Raw genomic sequence first — 7,927 nt, 5'->3', positions numbered from 1 at the left:
GGGCATGAGTGTGTATGGAAGGCTGTGAGTAGGCTGTGTTGGGGGTCTATGAGTGTTCAGTGTGAATTTGTGAGTGAGAAAGGGGGAGCGGGCAGAGAGGGAAAGGTGTTCTTGCTGGCACCACGTGTTTGGGGGCCCCTTCAGGATTCTATTGTGGGCAGTGACATGTCCCCAAGTAACATCAGCGGATGGGAGACCCAGACCCATGTATCCAGCTTGGAGTAAGCCAAGAAGGGTGCCCTCCCCCACTGCACCACAGCGCTGTTGCCAGGGAATCGGAAGGGGCCTCCCTCTATGGGGAATCTCAGCTTCCGGAGCCCCATTCCTTATATGGTAGCTCGCTTTCCTCTGCCGGCTCCTTTGCCTCTCCTCCCCCCTTCCTCCTCCTTCTCCCTCCCTCCCTCCTTCCTCCAGTCTAACCTCTCAGGAGTCTCGAAGTTTCTGGGGTAGCTTTGGCTGTGCCCTGGGGCTTTGGGACTCAGCAATGTTGCCTGCACCTTCCACTCCCCTTACCCAGTGTCTGTGCATCTTCAGGGCTCTGCAGCCCTGTTCTGCCACTGACATACAGACAAATGCACCAATGCAGCGACCCAGAGAAAAGCCTTGCCTGCATGGAGTCCCTCCCAGAGTTAGACCAGGCAAGGACTGGGCTTATGACCCTTGGGATGAGGTTGGGCAGGAGCAGTTTGTGTGTGTGTGTGTGTGTGTGTGTGTGTGTGTGTGTGTGTGTGTGTGATTAACCACAGGCAGTCGAGGATGAGTGAGGAGATCTGGAGTGAGGGGTCCTGCCAGACTCTTCTGAGGTTGCACACTGTAGTCAGGTTGGACAAGGAAGGGTCAAGATGGAGACATCAATGATCCAGAGGGGTCATGTCCAGCTGCCGCCTAAGTAAAGAGATCATGAAACCCTGAAGGCAAACAGCGGGTATTAACTTGCGTGACACCCCCATCCTTATTGCCTAAGTCTAGGTTGAGGGTGTCTCTGGTCTCCTATGGTGCCTCCTGTCCCAGAGCTCCCGGTGGGAGGCGCGAAGCGGAGCAGATTAGTCACTCCTGGGCGAGCCGGCTGTGAAGGGGCGGGTCCTTGAGGCCCGCGGGAGAGAAGCGAGTAGGCGCGGGGGGAGGCGGGGCCTGCGGCAGGAGAGGGCGCGGGCGGGCGCTGGCGCGCAGCCTGGGCACCGCCAATGGGAGCTGAGGCTCAGCGAGCTGCCGCCCACGGGCCCCGCGCAGCATAAAGAGCCGGCGGCGGCGGCTCCAGTGCAGTGCCAGGGCGACTAGTCCTCTAGGAGCTGCAGTCTCCGGGCCTCTCCAGCCCCAGCACCGGCGCGCCTGCCACTCTCGCCGAGTCCCGCGCATCACCGCGCACCTGCCTCTGCTGCTGCACGCCGGCCGCTGCCTGCCGCTCTGCTGCCTCCCGCTCTGCTGCCTTCCCGCTTCTGCCCCAGAGGAGTTCGCAGCCTGTCCGGGGCCGCAGTACCTGAGAGCAGATGGAGCTGGACCATATGACGACCGGCGGCCTCCACGCCTACCCTGCCCAGCGGGGCGGGCCGGCAGCCAAGCCCAATGTGATCCTGCAGATCGGTAAGTGTCGAGCCGAGATGCTGGAGCATGTGCGGAGGACCCATCGGCACCTGCTGACCGAAGTGTCCAAGCAGGTGGAGCGAGAGCTGAAAGGGTTGCACAGGTCGGTGGGCAAGCTGGAGAACAACTTGGACGGCTACGTGCCCACCGGCGACTCACAGCGCTGGAAGAAGTCCATCAAGGCCTGTCTGTGCCGCTGTCAGGAGACCATTGCCAACCTGGAGCGCTGGGTCAAGCGTGAGATGCACGTGTGGAGGGAGGTCTTCTACCGCCTGGAGCGGTGGGCCGACCGCCTGGAGTCCATGGGCGGCAAGTATCCAGTGGGCAGCGAGCCGGCTCGCCACACTGTCTCCGTAGGTGTCGGGGGTCCAGAGCCCTACTGTCAGGAAGCCGATGGCTATGACTACACTGTTAGCCCCTATGCCATCACCCCGCCACCTGCTGCTGGAGAGCTGCCTGATCAGGAGTCAGTGGAGGCCCAGCAATACCAGTCTTGGGGGTCAGGTGAGGATGGGCAACCACGCCCTGATGTGGATACGCAGATCTTCGAGGACCCGCGGGAGTTCCTGAGCCACCTGGAAGAGTACCTGCGGCAGGTGGGCGGCTCTGAAGAATATTGGCTGTCCCAGATCCAGAACCACATGAACGGGCCGGCCAAGAAGTGGTGGGAGTTCAAGCAGGGCTCCGTGAAAAACTGGGTGGAATTCAAGAAGGAGTTTCTGCAGTACAGCGAGGGCACGCTCTCCCGGGAAGCCATCCAGCGGGAGCTGGACTTGCCGCAGAAGCAGGGTGAGCCGCTGGACCAGTTCCTGTGGCGCAAGCGGGACCTGTACCAGACACTGTATGTGGACGCTGAGGAAGAGGAGATCATCCAGTATGTGGTGGGCACCCTGCAGCCCAAGCTGAAGCGCTTTCTTCGACACCCACTGCCGAAGACTCTGGAGCAGCTCATCCAGAGGGGCATGGAGGTTCAGGACGGGCTGGAGCAGGCGGCGGAGCCTTCTGGCACCCCGCTGCCCACAGAAGATGAGACTGAGGCCCTCACACCTGCCCTTACCAGCGAGTCAGTAGCCAGTGACAGGACCCAGCCTGAATAGAGGGCCAGCCCAGGGTCCCTCCCCAGCCTGCCTGCTCCACCCAGCCTGTGGTCTTTGCCACCTGGGACTTGAGCTGGGGCTGACTCCCAATGGGTGTCCTGTCCAGCCTGACATCTACTCCCCCCTGGCCTGACTTACATACAACTGCCACACGACCATGCTACATGGACCGAACATCGAGAAGCCCCTCTCCCACAGGGCTCCCACCCCTCACCTGTCTGCCCTCGCCCTGGCCCCAGCCCCACTGGCCCTCCCGTCTCCTTCTCAGTCCATCACAGAACACCCTTAGCTTCCTCGTTCTGCGCCAGTGCCCGTGTCCCTTGGGAAATCAGGAAACAGGTGTCTGGAAGGCGAAGAGCAGCAGGCACCACACCCAGGGGCACACCCAGGCACCACACCCAGGGGCACACCCAGGGGCACACCCAGGCACCACACCCAGGGGCACACCCAGGCACCACACCCAGGGAACCCAGGGCAGCAGCTCGAGGACAATCAGTGCCAAGAGAACCTCAGCCTTCAGGGATGCCGCCCGCTCCTGCAGACACAGCAGACCCAGCCGGTGCCCTGGCTGCCTCCCAAGGCAACTGGCCGGCCGTGGGCAGCGCAGCTCCCCTCACCGGGCTGAGCCACAATGCAGCTGAAGCAGCAGACCTGACATCATGGAACTTCCTGGCCCCCAGGTGAGCCCTGCCCCATGTGTCTTAGAGTTGGGGTGGGCAGAGGAGTCAAGTTCACGTTCCGGGAACCCTTAAGGCTTCTCTAGCAAATTAGCTGCAAGGATGGGATGGAGAGGCATCAGGGTGGGTGCCGTTGTGGTAGGCACTGGTACTCCAGGGATCCAGGAGGGGGCTGAGGAGGGGGCAGGACTGGGGGAGTTTGCTGAGCCAGCTCACAGGGACCCTATGCTTTCTCGCCCCAGCAGTGACTCATACCAGCCAAGAAAAGCAAAGCTCAGCTCCGTGACTCAGCCGTGGCAAGTGGAGGGTCCCAGAGGGGCTGAGTCCTCACAGCCAGCTGAGGCAGCAGCTGGCACCTTCAGAGCCAGGAGAATGATATCAGGTAAGGGAGTCTTGCCTCCTGCCCTGGCCTAGCCACCCTCCAAATCTCTGTTTCCCAAGAAGTCCCTAATGCCCCAGGGGCACCCGCTGGGGACAGGGCTCCCCACTGTCCCTCCCAGATCACCGGGCGAGCAGCTCTCTAACCACCTTGCTGCCTCCTGTCTCCCTCAGGTCTCAAGGCTGCTGAGAAGTCTTCCTTGCCATGCCTGGAATTGGCACACCACAGTGCCGGCGCCGGCCCCGCCTCTCCTGAAGCTGCCTGCACAGAAGTTACAAGACACTTTCAGGGCAGAGAAAACAGGATTACAGAGAGGAGGCGCCTGGCAGAGGGCAGCACCCCAAATCAGCCTGAGAGCTGGAGTGAAGCCAGGCCAGCGTGAAGCTAGGGTGATGCCCACCCCGCTGGCCTCTAGCTGCCCGCCATGAGCCACTGCAGCTTGAGCAGGGTCTGTGCTCCTAGCCCTCTTAGCACAGAACCCAGCTCGCTGCGTGGCCATTGGCCGCCTCGCCGGAACCTTGCAGGAGTCTTAAGGCTTGGGCCCCAGCCCAGCCCAGCCTTTCCTCCTGTGTCCTACCTGGTGGTCCAAGCCCAGTCCCAGGAGACCCCAGGCCTTGGCCCCGGGGCTGTACCAGGCACTCCCCTGTCCCGCCCTGCTGCTGCCCAGCTGAGCCTCACCCAGGCCCCGGCACCACTGCCCCGTGCTGGTGGCTGCTCGTGTCTGCAGTCTGAGCAGGCCTTGTTGAGGTTCCTCTGTCTGCCTGGTCCACTGGTGTTCTGGGACCAGTTCCCCTGAAGTTCTGACAGATCCTCTGCCCCATGCCCCTGCCAGCCCCCACGGCTTTATTTTTGCACAAAAGCCACTGGCTGGCACAGGGTGTAGGGAAGCCCTGGGAACCAGGGAGACCCTGGAGATTTCAAGAGAGTATGGCTACCCCCTATTCCCACCAAGCCTTGAAAATCCAGCCAGGCCATCTGTCCATACCATCTTACCTCGAAGACAGACTTTTATATAGATATATACACATATATAAGATTTTGTTAATAAAACCATGGAACTTCCTGGCGCCTGTGCTGTTTCTCTGGGGTTCGGGCTGGGCTGAAGCAGGGCTCAGAGGAGGGTGCTTTTTTGAGGGTGGCTGCTTAAGGAGATACAAGGAGGGGGTACAGGGGTCAGCAACAATGCTATGGACCCCAGAGACACTCTGGAGTCCTTGGCCTGGGAGGCCCTCGGGGTCCCCAGAAGCCGGCCTCATAGCCTCTGGGCCTGGCTCATTCCTGGCCCCGACCAGCAGGGTTTGTCAACCCTGGGCCAGGACAGGTCCCTGAATTCCCCGCTGGGGTGCAGGGTGTGCTACAAGGGTCTTTTTTGCAGAGGTGAGCTCATTCTGGCTCAGCTTGGAATCTGGGGTCAGAGAAGCGTCCTGACGACAGGGTGGCAGTGCCACCTTTCTGTCCTTCAGTTTTCTCATGCAAAATGGAAAACCACCTTTAACTCTATCCAGGATTGGGCTCAAGACCTTGGGAATAGCCTGCCCAAGGCCCACAAAGCCTTCACCTCTGTGCAGCTTCTGTGCCGCCTCAGCTGCCAGTGCCAGGCCACTGAGAGGAAGGGAGGTGGGCTGAAAGGCGCTCAAACCCCATACCAGACAGGCCTCAGTGAGCAGGGCCAGCAGGAGAGAAGGGTGCCGAGGAACTGTTTGACTGCTGGGCTGTACCATCCTAGCCTAAGTCTATTGGCTGCTGTAACTCAAGCTAGTGTCCACAGAAGATCGCTCACTAGCCTGGAGAGCTCAGCTTTACTCATTGATGAATGCCCCTCCCTGCCAATGTGCGCATGTGTATGCGCACGTGTGTGCACACACACAAGCATGCGCGCGCGCACACACACACACACACACACACACACACACGCACCACACCTTGAACCCAATTCTGAGCTTTCACTGTACTTGTGAGACACGTTTAGAGTACCACAGAATTAGGGTGTGTTTGAATGATCCAGTGGCCCAATAGATCACCACAATCGCCCCGGTCATTTGCAGATGCCCACTATCCCCTCTGCTGCAGTTCTGCTTCCTGGAGCCCCAGGCAGGGCAACCAGGCTAGCCAGGAATGGCACGAGCCCAGCCCAGTTCAGCTCCACCCAGCCTGGAAAGAGCTGCACCTGCTGGTGCCTGGAGGAAGCACAGCGCCTGCCCAGGGGAGGGTAGAGCCTGCCAGACTCCAAGCAGAGGCCGGGAGGAGGTTACAGATGGAAAGGAGGAAGCCACCTGCTGTCAGGAAGTGTCATCACCCTCTGCAGGGCCAGCAGGAGCCACGAGTGCCAGGGAAGATGAAAAGCCGCCTCTGCCCTTTCTCTCCTCTGCTTTTCTCCAACCCTGCGTGCTGACAAGAGGGAGGGGCAGTGGCAGAGGCGGGGGCCACCACAGAGAAAGGCCGCTTTCTCTTGCTCCCACACTATTGCTCTTAAGAACCTGGGACCAGACGTGCTTTTCCTTTTAACGAGTTGCCACCACGATTGACAGGTGTTCCAAACACAAGCAGTTTGAGACATGGTTCTATTTCTGTACCCAAGGAACAGGCAAAAGGCCCCACATGGGGTGTGGCAAGGGGCCTGGCCCATTCTTCTTTCCCCTTCTCTCCTCACTGTGTGCTTCACCAGCCTTGGCTAACCCTTCCCATCACAGCAGGCCAGGGAAACTGAGGCAGAGAGAGCTGTGCTTGCTGGGCCCATCACAGGAGCTCCAGAATGCCTCTGAACTCATCCTGTACCTCCAGTTGGGCAGAATTCTGGTCATATCCCAAGGTCATGGCCTCTCTCTGATATCAAGTCTGCCTCACCTGGTGATGGGACAGGAGGAGGCTTCAGTGAGTCAGGCAGGGCTGTGACAGCATGGACTCGCAGCTGAGCAGGGGAAGGTGTGGCGCCTCTGCCTTCTGCAGATGGTGAGGAGTGGCGGAGAGATGGACTCCTTTTCAAATGGACAAGGAAGAGACCTGCTCTGGGCCTGGGGAGAAGGAACCTCCCTGAACTTGGCTGAGCCCCAGGTAGGGAGGAGTCAGAAGGCCATTCCAAGAGGGGCAAGGCACGTTAGACCCCTTCCAACCTAGCCTTGGCTCCTGCCCTTGCCACGTTTCTCTGCATAGAGCAAGGAGCCTAGAGTCCAGATCACCTACATCCTGTCCTCCAAGTACAGACCACATTTGAGGATTAGTCCCAGTGGCTTGGCCCAGTCCCTGCTCCTTTTCAAGGGCACACTGAATCTTGGGATGCCTCTCCTCAAGGGGCATGGGGACTTGGCGACTTAGTACAAGATGGGTGGCCTCAGGTATGTGAGTGGGAGCCTGGGGATGGGTGGGGAGGGCAGGAAAGCAAGAAGAGCCAAGCAGCCGAGAATGGGGCAGGGAAAGGGGAGCGTGGGGAGGGCTCTGCCTCCAGGCTGAGGGACTCGTCTGGGGTCAGTGGCAGGAGTGCCTTTCCTGCTTTGCTGGAGCCTCCTGTCAGTCAGCCTCTCGGGCGACCCTGCCAGGCACGGTGTGTGTTCCTTCCCTCAGAATGAGCGCAGCGCAGGAAGTCCAGTGAGGCGCCAACAGGAAGTGGCAGCTGGTGTGGGTCATTCCACAGGCTTGGGGACCAGGGCGCTGAAGGTGACTGGAGGGCAGGGCAGCAGAGGGAAGCAGAGGCTACAAGGATACAGACAACCCCACGCCCATGTGAGACCAACCCTGGGGCTGGTTGTGATGGGACTGCCACCACTCAGTGGAGGACTAGCCCGGTGCTCCTGTGACCAGTCACCCACCGTCCACCGCAGAGGAAGTCGCTCCATCACCAGTCACCTGGGCAGCAGCCAGGGTGACCCCACCTCTGTTTCCATAGTCAACAGATGGTGGGTTCCTACATCACCCTGCCACATACACAAAGGGACATATATTTCTTCCTCTGAATTTTGGTGGCCATACATATTTCCTGGGTTGGGCAGGTTCCTTGCCTTGGGCTTAGAAGGTGAATGGAAAAGATTTGCTAAAAAAATGGATGGCCAGAACTAGCCAAACCTGGGCTGGCCTGTCCATATGACTTTCCTCCTCCCCTTTCCCTAGGGGACTAAGGCTAGATTCCATTACACAGGATGAGGACAGCAGAGTCGCAGAACGGGAGGGGTTATCTGCTGTCCAGGGCCCCTGGCCTGGCC

At 59.8% G+C, this 7,927-nt stretch overlaps 1 protein-coding gene across 2 annotated transcripts; it reads left to right on the top strand.

Annotated features, from left to right (window-relative positions):
* Positions 1-1,253: 1,253 nt before the first annotated feature.
* On the top strand, positions 1,254-4,796 carry Arc (activity regulated cytoskeleton associated protein). Of its 2 annotated transcripts, none has more exons than XM_013124757.1 (3): positions 1,254-3,358; positions 3,601-3,737; positions 3,908-4,796. In XM_013124757.1, the coding sequence occupies exon 1, from the start codon at positions 1,488-1,490 to the stop codon at positions 2,676-2,678; it is 1,191 nt and encodes a 396-aa protein (XP_012980211.1). In that variant the 5' UTR covers positions 1,254-1,487; the 3' UTR covers positions 2,679-3,358; positions 3,601-3,737; positions 3,908-4,796. The 2 variants fall into 2 exon arrangements, with proteins under 2 accessions (XP_012980211.1, XP_005085507.1); XM_005085450.2 differs by having other exon boundaries at positions 3,598-3,737.
* The last annotated feature ends 3,131 nt before the right edge of the window (positions 4,797-7,927 follow it).

Source organism: Mesocricetus auratus, unplaced genomic scaffold (assembly GCF_017639785.1).
Source record: "Mesocricetus auratus isolate SY011 unplaced genomic scaffold, BCM_Maur_2.0 Super-Scaffold_100055, whole genome shotgun sequence".
Lineage (NCBI taxonomy): Eukaryota > Metazoa > Chordata > Mammalia > Rodentia > Cricetidae > Mesocricetus > Mesocricetus auratus.
The sequence above is the reverse complement of the archived record's forward strand: the minus strand, read 5'-3'. Positions and strand labels throughout refer to the sequence as shown.

Coding starts and splice junctions, on each gene's coding strand:
- Arc (XM_013124757.1), top strand. CDS start 1,488: ATGGAGCTGGACCATATGACGACCGGCGGCCTCCACGCCTACCCTGCC.